We start from the raw sequence: 24,203 nt of genomic DNA, 5'->3' as shown, positions 1-24,203 counted from the left end.
TAAACAAATTAGGAGGTTGGTGCTCTATAAATATTTTGATACTTTAAATACTAGTTCTAACATTTGCCTATTACTTTGATTAACTACGTGAATTTATTAATGCCTGAATCCCATAAATAGGACAAATGTATAAAGAAACGGATAAACTAAAAGTCCTGAAAAATATCTATAAAATCTAAATATTGGAACGTAAACATATGTGTTTGTCGTTGACTGCACTTTAAATAATGGTAGAAATTATGTGAGCTGACTTAGAGTGCACGTAAACGTTTATTTAACTTATTTCCTTAGGTACCTTACTTGTACACAGAATATCAAAAATACTATCTAGTATCAAAACTATAATTCCTAGTACACAAAGTGTGACCAGCCCAAGATTTTATGAATTTCCCGCCAAAAATGTAGGTAAAATTTCAGTAGCCAGACTATAGCGAATTTGACTAACTACAACTGACAAACATCATCATCATCGTTGACAAACTGGCGCTATAACCGGTTTCTACTAACTTATCAGCCGCGAATATTGACTAACTGACATTGAAAGTTACTGACGACTGACACGGCTTGCATGGCTGCTAGCTAATTTGACAAACTACGACTAAGCGTCACTGATTTTGACTAACTGACATTGAAAGTTACATACCGCTATAACCGAATGTATGACTTATCTGCTGCGGATAACGACTAACTGACATTGACTGACTGACTGACTGATAATCGAATGTATGTGACTTATCTGCTGCGGATAACGACTAACTGACGTTGACTGACTAAATACAACTGGGCGTCACTGATTTTGACTAACTGACATTGAAAGTTACATACCGCTGTAACCGAATATATGTGACTTATCTGCTGCCGACAACGACTAACTGACATTGACTGACTGACCGACTGACTTTTAGTTCACCTAACTACAATTGACGGTAACTGATTTTGACAAACTTCTGTTGCGGATATCGACAAACTGACATTGAAAATTACTTATGACTGACTGCTGGTTAATCTGAGCAACTTCAACTAACCGTCACCAATTATGACTAACTGACACTGAATATCACAGATGTTAGTTAACTGACACTGACTGAAACTGATTCTCACTAGCACTGAGCAGTATACTGGATATTGACTAACTGACATTGACTGCAACAGAAACTGACTAATGGTAACCGACAAATCGACACTGACTGCAACTTATACTGGCTGTGACCGAGTGAGACCATTACGACTGCATCAGATACTGGCTAACTAATAACGATTAACCATGGTATAATAATATACTCCGCCTGGTACTCTCTTCCCGTCTTTTCTAGGTCACCTGACTGACACAAGCCTACGTCATTATGCGACAGCGGTATATGATAATATGCGATAGCACTACATATAGCGGCCATTTTATTGTGACGTAGGCTTGTGTCACTCTGGGAAGAGAAGACCATGTTTTATTGGACTATGCGATTAACTACAGGTGAATAGTTAACCGTTACTAGTAAGTAGGTACCTACCTAGGTACTGACATAACCGACAGACTAACTAATCAACAGCAAAGCAAAGAGCACCGACTAAGCGACATTGACAATCAGTGATATTGATTTACTGACTCTACTTTAACTGACTTACACAGACATTTGACTACAACTTCTGACCTGAAATTGACTATAACTACTTACGTAATAAACTTGCATTCACTAGACAAGAAATATATGTACAATTCAACAATAACTAAGTTGACTGACTTATAGCAGTGACTGGCTGACTGACTGTGGCACTTACTGACTGACTAGAAATGATACGGACAATAAAATTTACATTAAATAACTGATAACAACACTGACTCAACTGACTGTAACTAATTTTGTCACTATCATGATTTTTACTGGCTATACTGATTCCGCCTAACTGACTATGACACTGAACGTCTTTAACTATGACCGACTGTAAACGACAGGTACTAACTGAATAATTTGATTGAACGTGAATTGAGATGATTAATTATAATAACACATGAATAGCGATATTTAAATGTAAAAGATTAGTTAGGCATAGTAGAAAATACTGACATAACAAAATACAGACTCAATATGATGACGTTTTAAACTACAAAATAAAGACCGCAGCTTGCACTGATCAGCTGACATAATGTGACTGTGACTGACTGATGACCTATTTCAAAATAAGTGAACTTAGGGCCTATTATTCTATATCCAGATATTTAAGGAATTATTCTTATGAATAACAGTTTAACTTTATATGGACACGGAATAACGGCCCTTAACCTTTTAACCGCCTTAGACTGATATATAAGACATACAAACTCGGGCTCATTTTGTCGCGGTCTGATAAATAAGTCAAAACTTCGTGTAACTTCGTACCGCCAGCGAGCGACACGAGCACGCTCGATGAAAATTATGGCGGTTAAAAGGTTAACACTTAACAGACTGAGAGCGATCTACGTATGACAATAATTTAAATTAGTTCATAAGATGTTGGTTAAGTAGAAAAGTGACGTTTCGATAAGTTCCATATTTATGGAAAACTTTTGTTGTTCTAAAGTTTTCTATTTAACTGACAAAATATAGGATTGATTCAAATATAGAATGTTAAACTTTTATCAGTGTGGTCAGCATTTATTAACCCTTGACATTTTTTTTTTGAAAGTCTATGATTGATTTATCTAATGCTGACTATACCGATATTTAAAAAGAGCAACGAATTTATTAACATTTACTTACAATGATGAAGAATCTCACTATAGTTACGTATTTTAATGTAAGTAGTGCTTAATACGATGATAAAATGTAATGTTTTGTTCTTGATAATGAAACTAACCACCAATGGTTATATAAGTGTATCTTGTAAACAGTTTGTTATCAATTTATCACAGATATGAATATTGTTTTACGTAAACTAATAAAGAATAGAACAATGTTGATTATGATGTGTATTTTGAACATGAATAAAGTTTCTAAATGAATTGGAAATCCTAAAGGTGTCTTTTGTATATTAAGTTGAAATAACTTATTCTAGATAGTGAATAAAAGTTTATACAACATGACGTCATTTTATTACCCACATCACAACAGAATATACATTTTTGTATGCTTATAAATTCTAATAAATTAAAATCCGTAACAATAATTATCATAGCCATTCTAGTACAAAAACTGATAATTTAACACATGTACTGCCAAGAACATGTATGTGTGTTCATTTTGTACTGGAAATGGGGTGCACAGCACCGAAAATGTTAAGGTAGGTAACCTTAACCTACCGTTTAATAATAAAAATCATAATTAATAGATCGATCGCAACGTCGGGCCGTGCTCGTTGACATCACCATCCCCCATGATGAGAATCTCGTGAAGGCCGAGAAGGACAAGTCCAGTAAGTACCTAGACTTGGCTCACGAGATAACCGCGATGTGGGATGTTGATTCGACGATCATTGTCCCGATAGTCGTTTCAGTGAACAGTTTAATAGCGAAGAGTCTCGACCAACATCTCGAGAGACTCTCGCTAGGTGGTTGGATCAAGGGACAGATGCAGAAGGCGGTGATCTTGGACACGGCGCGGATAGTACGTCGGTTCCTCTCTCTGCAGCCCTGACCACCGGTAGCTTGGGCCTTGCCCCGCTGCTGGCGGCACCCTAGGTTAGGTTTTTTATAATGTGTTTATATGTATTTTTTATTGTTTTGTAAGTGTTTTTATATTTTACTTTTATATTCATATTATAAATGACCTAGCCTAAGAAGAAAGAAAAATAAAGTAAAAATCATATCTTACAGAAAAATACATTCATGAGTAAATGCCTTAAAAATATCAAGATTTTTGGTCTTAAATCATTGTGTCTATTATGTTGTATATTATATACGGTTTTATTCATTTGGTATGATTTTTGTTCATTACATGTATTATCAGAGTCACTATTAAATAGTGATCTAAATAAATATTTTAAATTCTAATATTAAGTACAGTGAATTCTAGAACAGACTAGTCACATCAACCATAAAATAATAATTCGTAGTAAGTAGATTGCTATATAAATATGTACCTCTAAATAATTTATACACAAAAAACAAATGTATAACTGACTGAATACATAATTGTATGAAAAAGCTACATAATTGCTATATTACAGCAAAAGTATTTGAGTTGGTTTTCTAGAGAATATTTAATGGTCCTTCATACAATGTCCTTCAAGTACTTTAAATTTACTGACCTTACATTACATAGCATCAATAATGAGACTCACATCATATCCATATGTTTAATCTCTCTCAGGATAAAATTGGCTCAAATTTTTGGCCATTTCTAGTGCCAGCTCTTCAGTGCTTGCACACAAGACCCTACGAGATAAAATATCAAACGGGCCACCAGCGGGATCAATACAGACCCCACCAGCTTCACGGACTATAATGTCACCCGCAGCGATGTCCCAAGCATGAATACCAAACTCAAAGTTCAGATCAGCCCCTCCCAATGCCACCATGCACATATTCAAGGCAGCAGATCCCAAGGTTCTAATGCCATGAGCCTTAGTAATTATCATTTTAAAGTTTTCAAAAAGAACTTTCTGTCTTTCTGGGTCTCGACTTGTACCAGCCTCTGTCATGATCAAAGCCTTACTCAACTCCTTAATTTGAGACACATGTATCTGTCGGCCATTATAAAACGCGCCTTGACCTTTCTTTGCTGTGAACAACTGCTCCAGGATAGGATTGTACACAATACCAGCAACTGCCTCCTTGTTGATGAGAAGTCCCAAAGAGATGCAGCTGTGTGGAAAACCGTGGACAAAATTCATAGTTCCGTCGACTGGATCTATCACCCATGTGGGCGCATCAGTTAGCTCGCACATAGCGCCACCAGACACCGATTCCTCGCCGATAAATTTATGGTCGGGATATAATTTTGAAATCCCTCCAATCAAAGTTTCTTCTACTTTTTTATCTATTTCTGTCACCAAATCGATATCACACGACTTCAATTCGAAGTCCTTGCATCCAGTAATATGATCTTTTATAAGGTTTCCGGAAGTTTTCACCAAAGACAGCGCCGACTCGAAGTATTGGTCAACCAATGCAGACTGATCTGCCATCGTGCGAATGTGCCCGCGGAACGGTTTAATAACGAACCGTACAGCAACACCCAGAAATTGTTTAGAACAAGTTAATTTAATTATAGTATTAAATAAATAAATTGTGATTACTATTGTAAAACACCAAAGCCTGTGAGTTTCCACTATCGCCAGTCGCGAATTGGTTTATTTGACATTGACATGACTGACAGCTGAAGATGACAGTTGTGACCTTCAACAATTTTTCATAACGTTCCAAAACACGCACAGCTAAAATTGTCGATAAAATATTTTGTTACGTCACTTTAACGCATTCACTGCCACCAACGCATATATGCATCACCGTGACTTTCACGCTGTGCCTTTGACGCACAGACGCGTTCATAATATATAATAGTGACAGCAAAGTGCGGCACTTGGTGAATGTCCAGGAAAAGAGTGGCAGTGAATGCGTTAATATAAGCACAGATCAATAAAGTGCGTCGACCAAAGAATATAATACTCACTGCCCAGACTTATCCCAGTGGCCCATTTTATAAAGCTACAAGTTACAATTTACAAGCCGAAGTCTCTTTCTAACCCTATGTGTTAGAACGAGACTTCCGCTTGTAAATTGTAACTTGTAGCTTTATAAAATAGGCCACAGGTCACACAATAAATAATAGTACTAGGTACAGAAGACACACTCTCTAACAAAACGCGTCCGTTACGATCAGGACAGATATGGCCGCTAGGTGGCGACAGCGCCACGCGCGGCTTATGGCGAACCCCAAAGTTGGGGCCGAACGGATGTACTTTAAAGCTACCTGTAGCCAGAGATATATATAACTCCGTATAAGATAAATAAAGTCTAAGAAAAAAACGTGCCTCGGGCGGCCAAGCAAAAGTCATTCTCGAATAGATGGCGCCATTACCTTTGGCCTATTCTCGGCTAGATGGCGGTAACGACACCGTTTGGTATTTAACAATTTTAACACATATCAGTGAAAGAACATGGGTCAGTATGGAGCAATAAAAATTAAGAATCATTTATCCGTAAACATATTTTGATTATTTTATCATCATCATCATCATCTCAGCCATAAGACGTCCACTGCTGAACATAGGCCTCCCCCTTGGACCTCCATACGTGCCTGTTGGAAGCGACCCGCATCCAACCGGCAGCGATTATTTTATACATTTTCAATTTTACTTTAAGTTTTAATCGTGTGTCGATAGATGGCAGTAAATGTACCGTGACTACAAAATGACAATGACAGGACCCCTCTATACTATCTATTCTTTTTGCTGTAGCAAAGCCATTGATATAGAATAAGAATATTAAGTCAGTGAGCAAAGCGACGAAATCGCGGAGTGAGACACTCCTGCCCAGGTTTGATTATAGAAATACGAAGTACGAGTGAAGTGAATACAAGTTGATTGCAAATAGGTAGATAAATTTCTATCATTCAAAATCATCACTTTTTTTCGTCTGGCTTTTAATCACTTAACCCTTTAGTCCGTACCGTAGCGGCAACATACATGCTTAAAACAAAAACGCGAGATGCGATTAAGAATTACGGCTCTAAATCGAACGACTAGGAAGGAATGTCAAATGGTAAAAGGGGTTCATTCTAACAGCCAAAAGGAGCAAAAATTTGCCACTTGTAGAAGTTGTAGATAAAATGCAACTTTCTCATCAATTTAAGTAACTATTTAAGCGTATTATGATTGTTTTAATTTTTGGATATTTTTCAATGAAATAAATTTTATCTTATCTTATTTATTAGGATAATTTCAATATTATGAACAAAAAAAATATTGGAGAATAGAGCCTTTACGAGCTGGTGTGGTGAAAATAATAAAATGCAAGGCAGTCTCTCCCAATAATACGGCAACAGGCAGGCTGCCTAGGGAAATGCATTGGACAAAAAATAAAACCAGTGGTTAAAAATCATGAAAAATTGTTTAATTGGCATACCAACTGATAACTTGTTACAACCTATGGCCAATTTTACAATTATCTATAATTGTTAATAATTAAATATAATATTTATGTAAAATATGTTTATGCTTCAATGGTTTACTTACATTTAAATTTTATATTATTATTCAGAAAAAGAAACTATATAATTAGACTTCGGTAAATAGTCATATAAAATGCTCGCAAAGTTACATCGGGTGTATCAAAATTTCTCGCGTAGGAGAATGTTAACCATATAAAAACCTAAGGCCACAATTTATTACTAAGTGTCTTATCTAAGTCTAAGAGTAACGCAAGCCGTGTCGACGCCTGGCAACATTGCCCGCAGAGTAACGCAAGCCGTGTCGCCGCCTGGCAACATTGCCCGCATGCCGAGAGCGGTGTATTTACAAATCCAAGGAGTACAAGGTATAGTTAATAAAATCTGTTAAAACACCCACGAGGCGTGGCGGCAACGGTGGAATTTGTACTGTATAGAAAACTGTAAATTTTATATAAAACTGTAGTAATTATAGTTGTATTGGGGCAGTTATTATAATAAGTCATTGGACAGCTCAACAATAGCTTGATAAATCACAAAAGTGATTTTAGTCTATTTTGGACTGACTGCTAGTTTCCCCGCCGCCACGCCACACACCGAAAGCTTCCATGTTCTTACTTAACTACTACTAGGTATCATTAAATTTGTATGGCAACTAAGCGCTCAGTGTCAACCACTGATATTATTTACATGTACAAGCAACCGTCTGAGCGCGGCTGAGCGTTGTCAAACGTCGAACATTGTCGAATGTCGAACATTGTCGAACGTCGACAATCGCACGCGCCCAGTTTGGAAGCAAAAGTGAACCAGAATGCTTTTGGGGGACTCGATATTGTCGCAACAGTCTTCATTACTCAGTCGCTTTAATCAAATAAACCAATCACTATGAAGTACTTTTGCCACTATTAATAATACTTTTTTTTTCTCTTTTTTTTAATTTCATCACAATATCACCCAATGAGTAATTTCAACATTTTACCCGCTAGACTAGGTCAAAGGTAAAATAGCAAACTCTCCATTGTCAGGAATGTTCCGTTATTAATACTGGACTGTGTATGTTCCAATTTATAAAAAAATGCTTGATATATTATGATGGCGTAAAAAAAATTAAATGCGTAGAGATTCGCAGACCGTTAAATGCATAAAACAACATTTAAAGGTGCATCCATATTGGAGTTGCTTAACACATTCAGGGCTAAGAACCCGACTGTCGGGTACACTGTTCGTAGCGACTATGCGCTACATACGGCAAAGACGTGGCTACGCGCTACGAGCGCAACCCGCAGCACTTAGTGGCAATAAATGTGTTAAATAACAAAATAACTAACACGACTTTGGCCACATCCCGAAACACGTCTTGTCTCTTTTGCAGTGTAGTAAAAAAAAGATGTCCAATATTCGTATAAAAACAAATCCGATATGGGCGCATCCAAGTCGCAAATATTATTACAACAGACATGCAAAATGTTTCTATTTCATTAGGACAATTCATTATCAGGCGATATGGTTTGGGGTGTACAGTAATACATTTACAAACTGACGGCGCGGACCTAACTCTGTACTAACTTAGCAACACGGTCTCAAAACAATATAACATTATAATAATTACTTTTGGAAACAAATATAATGATAGGCAATTTTAACGTAATTTTAAACATAATGTAATAATATCAAAATGGTTATTTTAGGTTTTTTATAATGTGTTTATATGTATTTTTTATTGTTTCGTAAGTGTTTTTATATTTTACTTTTATATACATATTATAAAAACCTAGCCTAAGAAAAATGATGAATAAAGGAATCAAAATACAAATTTTCTGTGAGATTAACCATTCGGCGAACGACATTTATACGAACTTCACTATTGCTGTAAATTCATAATTCTGCTCTTCGAATTCAGAATGACGAAAAATTTAAAGTATTTCAGGCGTGATACAGACATGATCATTTTAATACAATATAACAATGAAAATAAAACGCATTTTTAGATACAAAAATACAAAATTAAGTTGAAATATTTGTTCAATAAAAACTGGTAAACCGGGGTGACTTTGAAATGCAGGGACGACTTCGAAATTTCAGTTTTTCAGCCGTAACATATTTATATTCGGAATTTTTTGTAGTAGGTAAACAAGAATGTATAAAACTTGTTACACGAGCAGTTAGTGAAAATCAAGAAAATGCAAATTTAGTGGCAGTTTTAAAACTATCAAATTATCCCCAAACTTTCCTAGTCACCCCGTTTTACGGTACATAACCTATAGACCTCTACCATCTTTGCAATAACTTCTTGCTTAAATATATCATGTAGCCAGACGCAATGATAAATAGCAAGCACTCCTTCGCGATTATATGAGGCGATATTGACAACTTTATGTAATAAAACTAGATATTAAATTTAATGATTTGATTGATAAGAAATAGTGAAGTTCGGTATTGCGACATGATTAATGTTAAAATAGTTAAAAACAATAAGTTTATCATGTAAATCAACTGTAACATAAGAAGGCATAAGACTTTAGTCAAAGCGAGGGTAGTCAAATACCAAAGACATTTGAAAAACAACTGGTACCTATGCCTTGTAGTTAGCTGACCCGATTGAATTGTATAACTCCAAAACGCTGAGCTGGGCAAAAAGCTGTAAAGCTATATTCTCTGTCCGACATTGATCGTAAGCTTTTTGTCAGGCGCTAACCCTAACATTTCCTCTCACAGCTGATTTACATCAGTTGTTTCAATGTCAACTCTATGTCAATGATTTAAGTTCCAAATTGAATGTATATGTGTTGAGCCGTGTTGCCGTGTGGGGGTCTACTCGACGCTGTTGGTGGTGTCGTTGACGTCATCGAAGGACTCGTCGCCGGAGCCGCCGCCGGGCGCGAGCGAGGACCGCTTCATGCGGGACGAGGACGACCCGCTCGAGAGACCGATGGGACCGCCGCCTTGCCGCCTGCAACATACAGATTATAACATTAGTCTGTCAACTTGACTCCGTAATAAATAGCGACCAGATTTGGCGAATGTGTCATTCGCGAACCGTTTTCGCACTGCACGAGCGCAGTTGGTATAGGAGCGGCGCGAGTCTATCTCGCCCCGAAATAGACTACCCATCATTTCCCAACTTTATGTAGAGAGAGGGTAGTGGTAGCTGTAGCTATCTCGCGGATGTGGTACTGTCGACCCGCTTTTGAGCTACACCTACTGGTTTTAATTTTTCAAAAGGCATACGAGCAGTCTGCATTACTTTCGTGGATGGCGAATTCGCTACATCTGGCCGCACCTGTACGTTTTTTGCGTTGGAAAGAAAGCGACAAGTATGTAAGACGTTTGTGATAATTGGAGCTATAGTTAGTTACAGATATATAAATGTTGGCCTTCATTCTGGACCTCTAAAAATTTACTGGAATATTAACATCTATCGAGATTATTATTAAATTTATTCGTTACTTGCAATTTTAGTAAATAGTGTAAAAACTACTAGACAAAATACTTACAGGGAAGTTTAATACCTATACTATTTGTTAGTCTAAATACATTTAAACTCTAAATATGAAAATTAAGTGTCAAATCGCCATCATATATGTAGATTTGACTATATGACAAAGAGATCAAACCCAAACAACACAATGAAATGGGTTTTGCCCATGAAGTGATCATGGCGAGACAGCACAACAAACATTCTTTATAAATGCTAAATTATGACAACTTTGTAATGACAACGTTTTTTTATTAACGGCGTAACGAAGAACCTCGCAAAAATAATGACAAGGATAAAGAAGCACTTCTTGTTATCTACTGCAGTGAAATTAGGATTTATAAACCTCTTAAGGGGCCTCCGCCGGACGGCATCGGCCTGTCAGTTAGAACAAAATTTTGACAGTTCTGAACAACTGACAGGCCGATACCGTCCGATGGACTGTTAATAAGTGGGCCCCTTTAAACACTGTTTAATTAAGATGCGTCCAGATCGAACAAACGCGCCGCGAATTTTCCTGTTTACGAAAGGCTCTGTTCACAATATCGGCGCATTTGTAAGATTTGGACATGCCGTTACAAATCGTCACTATATTTGAAAGGATTTTATTACCACCGATTTTATCAATGGCTTGCTGTTTTGTTTATTGCGAGTACAGGCATCCATCTCTTCCTAACCGATGAGTTTGAAAGAGACGTATGCTGTAGTCAAGCAATGAACGCTAGCACTCTTGAATGTGAAAATGATCCTTATTTTCAATGTACGTAGGCTGTTATTAAGACATATGCGTAAGCTTAGACATAGAACATTATGCTGGATCGACAATATTGTATGGCAAAACAAAAGAAGACGACGAATAAATTATGACTTCATATCATTTTGACTAGACATTTTGATTTATTATTAAGGACTGTATCGTTTATTATTATAAGGATCTAATCATTTTATTAAAACAACGATATGTGTAATCAAAATACATTTATTTGGCACAATGAATATAACCTCTCTGAACTTGACTAACCACAATTCAGACACATACTATAATTTAATTATTATCTCGGGTTCTCACAAAACAAAACGAACTGACCTGCTCACAATTCAAATACCTTAACATTTTTAATATTGATCGACCGTCATCGTCGAACGTCACCCCACGACTGACTACGAATGATCGTTCAATATTCAAGATGGAGGGATCGATCACGTGACCATTCACGTGATCGATCATTACAAATACTTTTTAAAGTATAGTCACTTAACTTATTTAATCTATAAAAATGTATTATAAGTACTAAAAATCTATATAAACCACACAGTATCCTAACAGCTCGGCCATCCTGCTAGAGCAAGTCCCTTTGCTCATCTACAATTACCATTCGGTTAAATGTTAGATTTACTGGTTTTATAACAGTATATTACTAATTAAAGTATATATTAACTAAGCTATACGAATTTATATGGTCACTTTATTTATTATCATTCATTTAATTATTTTTAATTAACTCATTGAACAACGTCATCAAAGCCTAATCAATAGCACTTATTAATAACTTAAAATAATCTAACAACATAGTTAGGACATTTTAGGATTTCTATTAGTACAGTACACCTAATTAAAGATTCAAACTTACGATAGTACAATATTAACTAAAAATTAACAATTTATCTAAATTAACTATATTCTAGATCATAGACTAACAGCCATGTGAAGTAGCCATGATGATTACTCAGACCCATTTGGACTTTCGGTCTCGACACTGCCAAATTCAGAACTACTTACTTACCATGATTGTTATCAAACACAACCAAGATTTTAATTTATTTATCGCAATTATGTTTTCATAACGATGGTTGCCCTTTTCCGTGTTAGTGGTGTATCTTCGACTGCTAAGTAGTCAAAGATATCTAATCGTTCGGAAGGCATCTAATAATCCTATACGGTCCCTGGTATTTGCTACCCAATTTTGATTTACCACCACTCGGCATTTCTCTCCTAACGCTCACTAGGTCTGTGATTAATCTAACGGGTGCTCCAAAATAGCTCATGTGGTCGCGGAAGACCTTCACCGTTGTTGAGGTCTTTATATTTCGAACATACTTGATGTTAACGAATTTAGTAAAGCTGTTCATTATAACAAGGAGATAATCACCGTGAGGGTCTCTAGTTCAAATGAATGCGAACGTTGCTTATCTGGTGTAGTTTTTCGGCTAAAGTATACGAGACTGGCTTAAAAGGGTCTTCATCACTTTTTTGAAGTAAGATTTCAGCAACAGTATCCATAATTTCCTTGTATTCAATCTTAATTTTTTTTTTGTGTGACCTCAGTGCTTATAATTATAATTTCTTCAATAAAGATCCTATTCCCCTTATAGGTTATCTTTATTGTTTTTGCTCAATGAGCATGAATGAACTTGCACTACATTAACCTACTAACACGAGATACCTACCTAAGATACAAGTATCGAGTTACTTGGTTTAGGTATTGATATAAAATATATTAAAAAGCCAGTTACAATTTTTAGCTTGCAAGATTTGATGTTTTATTTTAACTTTTTTTTTTAACCATTTTTGTCTATCTACAGTGTTTGAGTACTATTCAAGCGTATTAAGATCGTTATAATTTTTTTTAATAGTTTTCAATGTAATAAATTTTACCTCATCTTATCTTGGCTTGTCTTAATTAAGCTTCTAACTCTTTAGTGACCCATCTATACACAAACTGCCGCTGCACTTATTACCCGTAATCACCTGTACATGTATAATTTCACGAGGAGCTATTGTTACGTGTGTTTGAACTTTCAAGAACAACATGTCAAGAGCAATTTCAGTTGTCTAGGTTCATCTTTTTTTTTTTAGTTAACTTGTCGTCAGTCTTATTAGCAGCGTCTAGCAGAACGGATATCTTGTAACGTGATCTTCTACTATCATTACATCAACTTATTTTATTCCTGTACAGTCACGTTAACTTTAAAAAATCTTACCTAATTATTGCTTTACGCAGCCAGTTACACCTACCTTTTACAGGCAGGTTGCTAGTGTCATAAGTTAAATTTAATTTATTCGCACCGGTTTTCTATTTAGAGTTAACGCACTACCCAATACCCATACTGACAGAACACAAAAGATTTGTATGTATTTTTTTTTCAGGATATTGATAATAGTTATATTTGGAATTGCTTCTCTACTGCTACAGAACACTGGAAGGTGACCTAGCTTGCCGCAGGTCCACTGTCTTTTTTTTTTACAATTATGACAAACAATTTTATTAGAGGATTACTCCGATTGTTTTATAAGAGCGCGGCGCGCTCATTCTTTCTTCCGTGGTTTTATAGTATGGTCATCTAACTATTTCCTATCTTGTCCCTGCTTATCAGATTTCTCACTTATTTCTCTGTTAAACCCCACCTTAACTGTTTCTAAATACGTATGAATCTCTTCAGGTTCACAAAAGCCAGCAGCTTGGGCACCTACTTGTACAGCACGGTCATCTATACCATCTAACAAGCAGTCAACAACAGCTTTCCAACCCTGAATACTACATCTGTTTAGTAAATTAACTTTGTCATAGTAATAGTGCTCAAGTGAATGGATATTGCTTATAGCTTTCTTGGAGAGCATAGTTGTTAAAAGTTCACAACATGGGAATGATTCTACAAGTTTATCTTTCTACTCCGACCACGTGTAGAGGACAGTGCTGAGACCTCGGTACGAAGATTTAGTAGGGCATGATGTCGTGGATGCTTATAATTATCCTCATTGTCTTCATAAGAGGAACTCCGCGACCTCCGCAATTTCCGTCGGGCTCGTGCGTCCACATATGGTGACATTGGTGACGTGCTTCTACTGCGCGGAATGTGGCTCGACGGCCCAGCACCGTGGTAATCTCTAACAGATTTCTCGTGCGCGTGAAATCGCGATCATATTCTTCATCATGCAGCAAGTGTTTGCGGCTTTGCCTACTTTCAGGCTCCCTTCCGCTCTCTCACTTGGCATGGCAAATGATTTACGCGTTGGACGTTCCCGAATCTCACATTCGTTGACGTCCACTTCTGTGACATTAAGATCTGTGCGTTGATTCTCTCTGCACCCACCATCGCTGACCTTATCGTCATTTACTGTCCATGTACGTACTGACTAAATAAGAACATTTTGTAATACCATGGCTACAATAAACGATTATGATTATGATTACGTCCATCACTGGAACTTTTAGGCACGTATTTAACCGGTCATCTAATTAATTGAATATGGGTAGTTTAAAAAATAGAAATGGGTACTAAATTTAATACATTGGCGACAAAAGGGGGCCTTAAAATATATTAATATGAGCTGTATTTTAATGCTGTTACAGCTTTTAGTTTACTTTTAGGCAGGTATCAAATATTTATTTGGCAACTGGAGACCATTTTGTGAAGCACACTACTATATTGGAGACCATTTATGTAGCACATTTAAAAAAGAAAAGAAAATGGCTATGTATTAATTCAAAAATGAAGTTCGTTAGAAATATTTTGTTTGGTTACTACCTTTACACTGGATACACAGTCAACCTAACATGCTCCTCCTCGCTTCGCTCGTCGTCGCACCTATTTTCTGATTCTGGCAGAATACAGTGGTAACTATTGAAATAAGTAATTAAAAATTGAAAGACCTAATGGTACAATGGACGTTAGGTGTTTCATGATTAGGGATTTCGACTATAAGTATATCGCTTTACAATATTTTAGCTATTATTTTAGACGCCAACCTATCACTTAGAGTTCCCTATATTTTTTTTGTTGGATCGATTTTGCTGCCATTTTTTTTTAAATAATTATCATGGTTATATTTGAGACTAATATAAATTTATTGGCTCTAAACTATTAAAATAAAATGAAAGTTCCTGTTTAATAATAAGCCAAAATTATATTTGTGCGGTTAATTATTGCCGCTCATTCCAATTTTTAACCGTCCTTACAAACATTTCGAATGTTGTAGCGTCACCTTTCACTATATGGTTAAATATGATTAGAATAGTTACACGTTGTTATTTTAAAAGAGCTCTAACAGCTGATATAGCATCTTAATCAGTTAAGTTTTTATTATTAACGTTCTTACACGATTTAACCCCGTAATATTAGCATTTCCAACAGGTTCTAACAACCCGGAATATTATCATCCCTGGCAATTTATTAAATTTCACTAAGTTCAGGGAGTTGTCAGGGGCCTAAAATATCTTTACATGTCGGTTCTCATGAGGCTCTACACAATATCAAAAGATTTGAAGTTATAACATGTTTCAGCTGCTTTCAGTAGCCTGAAATATCGTTTCAGGTCGTTTCTAATGAAGCTCTACTCAATATCAAAACATTTGAAATTTTCACAAGTTTCAGTCGCTTTCAGCAGCCTGAAGTAACGTCGCAGGGCGCGTCTAAACGGTTTCATTATTTATTTTATAAAAAAATGTTTTTAAATCACAAAACACCATCATCATGGTTACATTAAAATTTCATTAACCATATGATTTACGAAGTATTTAAGGATTTATTTCTTCATTTACCAAATCGTTTAGTTTCTTTATACTAGTAATTTGGTCATTATTTGAATAAACAACTATTATGAATATGATGATGATGATGATAATGATCGTATCCGTCGAGACGTATCCGTCGACGGCGACACCCGGATAAATCAGTATCAGGTATTCATACCTGATTATGAATATACTGCCGTATTCGAACTTCAAGATATTCACAAGAGACGACAACACGTACTCGATCCATTCCAGATACATTATAGTTTAGATACTACAACTAGTTCTCTTTTGCAGTGCAATTCGGGCAACCAATGTCACTCCCACGTTAGATAGAGATATATATTACCACGTAAGATATATATTAGATGTGAATTGGATCTCCAAGTCACATCCTGTGGAAATCGTTCAAGAGTATCTCCAGAATCGCGCAAATGTCAAATTTGACAGGTTAGATCTTAGACATATCGCTATTGTATCTTGGTGATGTCTAAAAGATATCTAATAGATGTCTATTTCAAAATCCGAATCGGGCCCTTAGACTTGTTCACATGAATGTAACACGAGCAAACTCAAACTCAATGTAATTCAAAGAATAAAAGAAAAACGAAAACGGGAAGTTGTATTGCATTACCTTATTAGCACATCATCACGCATCTAGTTTTAGGCAAATCGTGGAAATATAATATATATTTACAAGTACCTACACTAAGATAACAATAAACACTTAGTTGCGAACCAATCAAAACATTATTAAATCTGACCGTCGCAGTTGAAATTCATCGTATAGGTAATAAAGTAAATAGGTATTTAATAGAAAGCAACACTCAACCTTAGGTATTGGAAATTATAGTTACCTACCTTTGTAGTATAAAACTTGTAACTGTTGTTTTTATTTTTGTCAAAACAGCTCAGACAAGCATACGTTTTAACGTATGCATGCACTCGTTTCGTAGTATATTTCTCACATTAAACAAGTTTGAGATCACGAAGTCAGAACGACTCTTATGATGTTATTAAATTACATTATTTTATTATTTCGTTTACATCCCTAGTTGTATTAAGCTATCATCATTTAAGTGTGAGCACGAACCTCACACTTTAAAAAAAAATGACTAGTCAAAATAAGTGGTCAACAAAAACAATGATTATCATTTAATTGTTACGAGTATGTGTCATTATTGTATTCATTGTGCCAAGGCCGATTAATTAACTTTTGCAGGCGGGATAAACGAGTGATTTGTAAAAATACTCGCCCATCCTCACTTCTGAGATATAAGGATCTAATCATTTTATTAAAACAACGATATGTGTAATCAAAATACATTTATTTGGCACAATGAATATAACCTCTCTGAACTTGACTAACCACAATTCAGACACATACTATAATTTAATTATTATCTCGGGTTCTCACAAAACAAAACGAACTGACCTGCTCACAATTCAAATACCTTAACATTTTTAATATTGATCGACCGTCATCGTCGAACGTCACCCCACGACTGACTACGAATGATCGTTCAATATTCAAGATGGAGGGATCGATCACGTGACCATTCACGTGATCGATCATTACAAATACTTTTTAAAGTATAGTCACTTAACTTATTTAATCTATAAAAATGTATTATAAGTACTAAAAATCTATATAAACCACACAGTATCCTAACAATTATAAATACAACTTTACTTAGCCGTTTTTTCTGGTATTATGTTTTTATTAAAAAATTACACATATAGTTTAATTAGTGCTTTAATAATAAGTAACATTTCGTCCTGGGAGATCACGTAAAGCATATGGTTTGGACAATATTTACCCAATCCTCCCGAGTAACTACAACGATTTCGGACAAATACTACAAGAAAATTTACGGTTTGCGAACAAGATAAGTATTACACAAAAAAAATCGTACTATGTAAACAGCAATTACATATGATTCGTAAAGCGAAACATCTGGGCATAGTCTAATCATTTCTTTTAGTTGGAAAAAAAGTTTTGGATCTGTGCTTGGTGGCCTTTTTGAAAATATGGCATGTTACTTACGACAACCCCGACTTTGGTATACAATATAACCATCATGGAGCGTTTCTATCGACCTGTTCTAGCCATGGTTCAACGCCATGAATGTCCGTTAGGCTTTGGATTTCGGTAGATTCTTTTAGCTGTTTCCGTCATTTCCCTGGCGTCAGAAATTGACGGGAATCCAAAATGTTGCATAAAAAGTCGTTTTCATGTAAAGATAAAATACACCACATTTATTCTGTGGATGTTCAATTGAGCAATCATGAAAAGGACACTTAGATGGCATATTTTGGCAGCATATTAACCTTTTGTTTCTTTAAATCGTACTAAGGAATCGGTGAAATAGTCTCAATTTAAGCTCGATAGGCTTGTCCGAATTACATTTGCTAGAAGGTATTAAAATCATCATAAAGTCCCTAAAATAAAATAAATGTAAAACATTCTTATATCAGATATGTCTTAAAAATACCCCCAGATTATACCTTAAGAACATAGTAATACAAAATAATACACACGTCAACAGTTAGACCAGGTTTTATCTGTATTTATAATAAACGATACAGTCCTTACATAATATTAGTGAATAATTATGATGATGCGCTCCTACTTCCCGAAAGGTTAACCTCTATTCGCATTGTGCAAGAACATCATAAGATATCAATTTAATTAGAAAAAAGTAAGAAAAAGATGAAAACAATTTTATTAGAAACCTAAGGCTCTTACGTGAAACGTATCATGTATTCGTCATCATAGTTCTCACTGTTTTGCCAATTATCGCGAGCAGCGCAAGCCGTGTTAACCGCGTGGCAAGCTGTAATCACCATAGTATTGCCAAGTCTTACTGTACAGTTACCGCATCCTAGTCCGAGTGCGACTCGTCGCGCGATGGTCTACACACAACACACGACATTATACACATGTGTAAACTAAGGACCTCTAATGCAAATAAGTTTTTGGCAAAAACTTTCATTTTTCGTACAAGCTTTTATCGCTGACTGTACTTTTCTTTCCACAGGCAATTAATACTCATCGAGACAATTCTAAAAACCCCAAACACAATTAGGTTTCGTTGTTTTATCACAGAGTTCCTATGGCCACCTCTGGTCTCCATCATCAGATCAGCTCGATGACACCATAATATTGCATTGTCACCCGACTTACGTATGTATGCAAAATTTTAGCTCGGAAACCGGGAAGTGGATCAAATTTAACTTGCAAGATTTGATTACAGACAACGGTCAGGTGAAACTAAATAAAAGCTTGTAAAAAAGGATAGGTGCGTCCAGATTTGCTGAATGCGGCATTCGCAAACGAATTGTGAAATTTACTCGCGTTGCGCGAACGGCTAGCCACGTTCGCTAGATCTGGACGCACCTTATAAATATCGTTTACAATCTCTATACGAGAAATGCACTTGATTAACATTTATTGCACTTGTGGCCTTGCTAGGTTACTAGATATTTCCTGAAATATTATGTTAAGACGATAAAAAACACAAGTAAAAATGTACTACTAAACAATATATTTTTAATCATAACCCTTAAGACGAAACAGGAGCTGAGTTTTAAATATTTTAGGTAAATATACCCGTCTCGCTAACGGAAGCGGCTCCTAAAACTAGTGCGATAAGGACACAGCGAAAAATCCTGCGTAAAAATCTCAAAAGAGGTTTCGTACTCGACTGTTTCCTCCTCCAAAACTTAACCAATCGTAACCAAATTTGGAAATCTAAATGATCATGAAATTATCTGTGTCGGATCGTTAGACTTATACAAAAATACTAACTGATAACGGTCCATATCCCGGTCGATATAAGAAATTTTGTGACAATTGATTAAATTTCAATTTGATAAGCAATGAACACACATCTTGCCACACTAAGGGTTATCTTTTGGACATCGGTACTAAATAGTACAACATTAAAGGATTAACTTCATTACTTAAATTAAGATAAGAGACAACGAAAAGTTATATGCAATGTTATTTTGTGTCTTTTCATTTCACTAATCAATCAAAGAGCTATTGTGCCTATGTTACTTGAGAAAAGAAAGTAGTCTTTGGAATTAATAAAACAAAATATTAGTGCCATCGACTTCACAGCCCACAGTAGTAGTAGTAGTAGTAGTAGGCTCGGAAGTAGCTACTTGCAGGCTGAGGATTCGTTTTAAACGGACGACCTTGGGAGTCCGTTTAATTGAATCCGAAGCCAGCAAGTAGCCTTCCAGCCGAGTCATATATAGTGCTTTTCTCAAAAATGGTGCAAGAAATAGAAATATTTTACAAAAGCAACGTTCCTACGTATATATTTTCACAGAAAAAAGCCCTTGCCGCCTTTTTATTTTTTTAATAAAAAAATAGAAGTGTATTTTTCTGCCGAAAATACGCCAACCTATTTGAGACAGCTAAATAGTCGCGGTACTCATCATCTGTATGGCTGTTTAATGGGCCTGTGCCTTCATTTGATATGGCCATTTCAACATTTAAAAAGTTTGGAACACGACAAATAATGGAATTTGTATGCAACATTGCAGTCCCAAAATCGAGACTGCATTGTTTTTAACTTTTTAATTTTTGACTGACCATAAACTACGCGCTTCGCGAACTAGTTTTTAGACGGCAAATTCGACTATGCCGTCCATTTTTGAGAAAAAGAAAATTAACAAGCTTAGAAATTAAACGTATTGCCTAAATCTACCAAGAAGAGAAAAGGACAACACCAAAGTGGGTAAACTAAGGGCTCATTTAGACGATGCGAGAACTCGCATGCGAGTTTCATTAAATTGCGGGTTTTGATTGGTCGGTTGAATAGGACGTAACGAACAGTCAGCAATGTAACTAAAATCGCAAGCGAGTTCGCGCGCCGTCTAAATCAGCCTTAAAGAAATTCTTGTGATCCTCGGTCACAGCGTGCTTAGTTATACTTGTGCCTAGGCACAGTGTGGGTTAAATATGCTTATAAAGCTGCAGCCACTGTCCAGGAGGAAAGGAGCGCTCGCGGTGGCCATCTTTACGGAGGGCCAACTGTTACCAACGGAGTGGACGCTCGAGCGGAGCCCAAATGCCAAAAGGCGGTCGTTAAACAAACGTACCGAGCAGCCAAGGTCTTAGGACGGAATGCACGCTGCATAGCGTTCTTTACCGCTTCCTGCCACGCCGAACGCTCCGCTGGACAAGTACGATCGCAAAGGCAGTAAACTTTGGTCATTCAACCACGTGCTGTCCAAGATTTTGACGCGAGATATAGACAGATTATCAGACCGTGTGCCAGGCCAGGCGAGACAAAGAGGGATGCTCGTGTGGCAACAGGCGAGGGACAGAGAGGGGTGCACTCACCGCAGCTTGTTGCGCAGGTTGTTGCACTCGCGCGTGAGCGTCTCGTGCGTCTCGAGAATGTCCTCGAGCTCGCGCTGCGCCTTGCGCTTGCCGACCTTCTCGCGTTGGACCTCCTCTTCCGCCTCGTCCAGCTGGCGTTTGAGCGCCTTCACGCGATTGTTCATCTGTAAAAACAAATGTCATCATCATTATCTCAGCCGAAAAACGTCCACTGCTAGACCAAGGGCTCCCCCAAAGATCTCCACAGCGAACGGTCATTTTCTTCCCTCAACCAACGGTTTCCCGCGACTTTAACCAGATCGTCACGTGGGCGCGCCACATTGCTCGCAGAACCGATGGCCGATAGGGCAGAAGGGTTCTCGAGTGGCGACCACGTACCGGAAGACGCTCGCGGGACTCCGCCTCTAGGTGTGACAGTTACCTTCTCTATCTGCTCCTTGTACTGGTCGGCGTGGCGGCGCTCCTCGTCCAGCTGCAGGGCCAGCTCCTTCATCTTCTTGTCGAGCTTGCGCGACGCCTTCTGCTGCGCGAGGATTCCGCCTCTAGGTGCGACAGTTACCTTCTCTGCTCCTCGTACTGGTCGGCGTGGCGGCGCTCCTCGTCCAGCTGCAGGGCCAGCTCCTTCATCTTCTTGTCGAGCTTGCGCGACGCCTTCTGCTGCGCGAGGATTCCGCCTCTAGGTGTGACAGTTACCTTCTCTATCTGCTCCTTGTACTGGTCGGCGTGGCGACGCTCCTCGTCCAGCTGCAGGGCCAGCTCCTTCATCTTCTTGTCGAGGTTGCGCGACGCCTTCTGCTGCGCGAGGATTCCGCCTCTAGGTGTGACAGTTACCTTCTCTATCTGCTCCTTGTACTGGTCGGCGTGGCGACGCTCCTCGTCCAGCTGCAGGGCCAGCTCCTTCATCTTCTTGTCGAGGTTGCGCGACGCCTTCTGCTGCGCGAGGATTCCGCCTCTAGGTGTGACAGTTACCTTCTCTATCTGCTCCTTGTACTGGTCGGCGTGGCGACGCTCCTCGTCCAGCTGCAGGGCCAGCTCCTTCATCTTCTTGTCGAGGTTGCGCGACGCCTTCTGCTGCGCGAGGATTCCGCCTCTAGGTGTGACAGTTACCTTCTCTATCTGCTCCTTGTACTGGTCGGCGTGGCGACGCTCCTCGTCCAGCTGCAGGGCCAGCTCCTTCATCTTCTTGTCGAGCTTGCGCGACGCCTTCTGCTGCGCGAGGACTCCGCCTCTAGGTGTGACAGTTACCTTCTCTATCTGCTCCTTGTACTGGTCGGCGTGGCGACGCTCCTCGTCCAGCTGCAGGGCCAGCTCCTTCATCTTCTTGTCGAGCTTGCGCGACGCCTTCTGCTGCGCGAGGACTCCGCCTCTAGGTGTGACAGTTACCTTCTCTATCTGCTCCTTGTACTGGTCGGCGTGGCGACGCTCCTCGTCCAGCTGCAGGGCCAGCTCCTTCATCTTCTTGTCGAGCTTGCGCGACGCCTTCTGCTGCGCGAGGACTCCGCCTCTAGGTGTGACAGTTACCTTCTCTATCTGCTCCTTGTACTGGTCGGCGTGGCGACGCTCCTCGTCCAGCTGCAGGGCCAGCTCCTTCATCTTCTTGTCGAGCTTGCGCGACGCCTTCTGCTGCGCGAGGACTCCGCCTCTAGGTGTGACAGTTACCTTCTCTATCTGCTCCTTGTACTGGTCGGCGTGGCGACGCTCCTCGTCCAGCTGCAGGGCCAGCTCCTTCATCTTCTTGTCGAGCTTGCGCGACGCCTTCTGCTGCGCGAGGACTCCGCCTCTAGGTGTGACAGTTACCTTCTCTATCTGCTCCTTGTACTGGTCGGCGTGGCGACGCTCCTCGTCCAGCTGCAGGGCCAGCTCCTTCATCTTCTTGTCGAGCTTGCGCGACGCCTTCTGCTGCGCGAGGATTCCGCCTCTAGGTGTGACAGTTACCTTCTCTATCTGCTCCTTGTACTGGTCGGCGTGGCGACGCTCCTCGTCCAGCTGCAGGGCCAGCTCCTTCATCTTCTTGTCGAGCTTGCGCGACGCCTTCTGCTGCGCGAGGACTCCGCCTCTAGGTGTGACAGTTACCTTCTCTATCTGCTCCTTGTAGTGGTCGGCGTGGCGACGCTCCTCGTCCAGCTGCAGGGCCAGCTCCTTCATCTTCTTGTCGAGCTTGCGCGACGCCTTCTGCTGCGCGAGGACTCCGCCTCTAGGTGTGACAGTTACCTTCTCTATCTGCTCCTTGTACTGGTCGGCGTGGCGACGCTCCTCGTCCAGCTGCAGGGCCAGCTCCTTCATCTTCTTGTCGAGCTTGCGCGACGCCTTCTGCTGCGCGAGGACTCCGCCTCTAGGTGTGACAGTTACCTTCTCTATCTGCTCCTTGTACTGGTCGGCGTGGCGACGCTCCTCGTCCAGCTGCAGGGCCAGCTCCTTCATCTTCTTGTCGAGCTTGCGCGACGCCTTCTGCTGCGCGAGGACTCCGCCTCTAGGTGTGACAGTTACCTTCTCTATCTGCTCCTTGTACTGGTCGGCGTGGCGACGCTCCTCGTCCAGCTGCAGGGCCAGCTCCTTCATCTTCTTGTCGAGCTTGCGCGACGCCTTCTGCTGCGCGAGGACTCCGCCTCTAGGTGTGACAGTTACCTTCTCTATCTGCTCCTTGTACTGGTCGGCGTGGCGACGCTCCTCGTCCAGCTGCAGGGCCAGCTCCTTCATCTTCTTGTCGAGCTTGCGCGACGCCTTCTGCTGCGCGAGGACTCCGCCTCTAGGTGTGACAGTTACCTTCTCTATCTGCT

At 39.0% G+C, this 24,203-nt stretch overlaps 2 protein-coding genes across 2 annotated transcripts in view; both read right to left on the bottom strand.

The window, feature by feature from the left end:
* Positions 1 to 3,033: 3,033 nt before the first annotated feature.
* On the bottom strand, positions 3,034 to 5,265 carry LOC134667191 (inositol monophosphatase 1). Its single transcript, XM_063524511.1, has one exon. The coding sequence runs from the start codon at positions 5,095 to 5,097 to the stop codon at positions 4,267 to 4,269; it is 831 nt and encodes a 276-aa protein (XP_063380581.1). The 5' UTR covers positions 5,098 to 5,265; the 3' UTR covers positions 3,034 to 4,266.
* A 1,737-nt stretch (positions 5,266 to 7,002) lies between these two features.
* LOC134667208 (myosin heavy chain, non-muscle) overlaps positions 7,003 to 24,203 on the bottom strand; it is a 114,309-nt gene continuing 97,108 nt past the window's right edge. The window contains exons 27-28 of the mRNA XM_063524535.1: positions 21,427 to 21,590; positions 7,003 to 10,029 (exon numbers count right to left, since the gene is read on the bottom strand). Of these exons, the coding sequence (XP_063380605.1) occupies positions 9,891 to 10,029; positions 21,427 to 21,590 (303 nt within the window). The 3' untranslated portion in view covers positions 7,003 to 9,890. The remainder of the gene's footprint in view (positions 10,030 to 21,426; positions 21,591 to 24,203) is intronic.

The sequence above is a fragment of the Cydia fagiglandana genome, chromosome 9 (genome assembly GCF_963556715.1).
Source record: "Cydia fagiglandana chromosome 9, ilCydFagi1.1, whole genome shotgun sequence".
Taxonomy (NCBI): Eukaryota; Metazoa; Arthropoda; class Insecta; order Lepidoptera; family Tortricidae; genus Cydia; species Cydia fagiglandana.
The sequence above is the reverse complement of the archived record's forward strand: the minus strand, read 5'-3'. Positions and strand labels throughout refer to the sequence as shown.

Excerpts from the sequence above, each read along its gene's own strand:
- LOC134667191 (XM_063524511.1), bottom strand. The coding sequence starts at position 5,097 with ATGGCAGATCAGTCTGCATTGGTTGACCAATACTTCGAGTCGGCGCTG.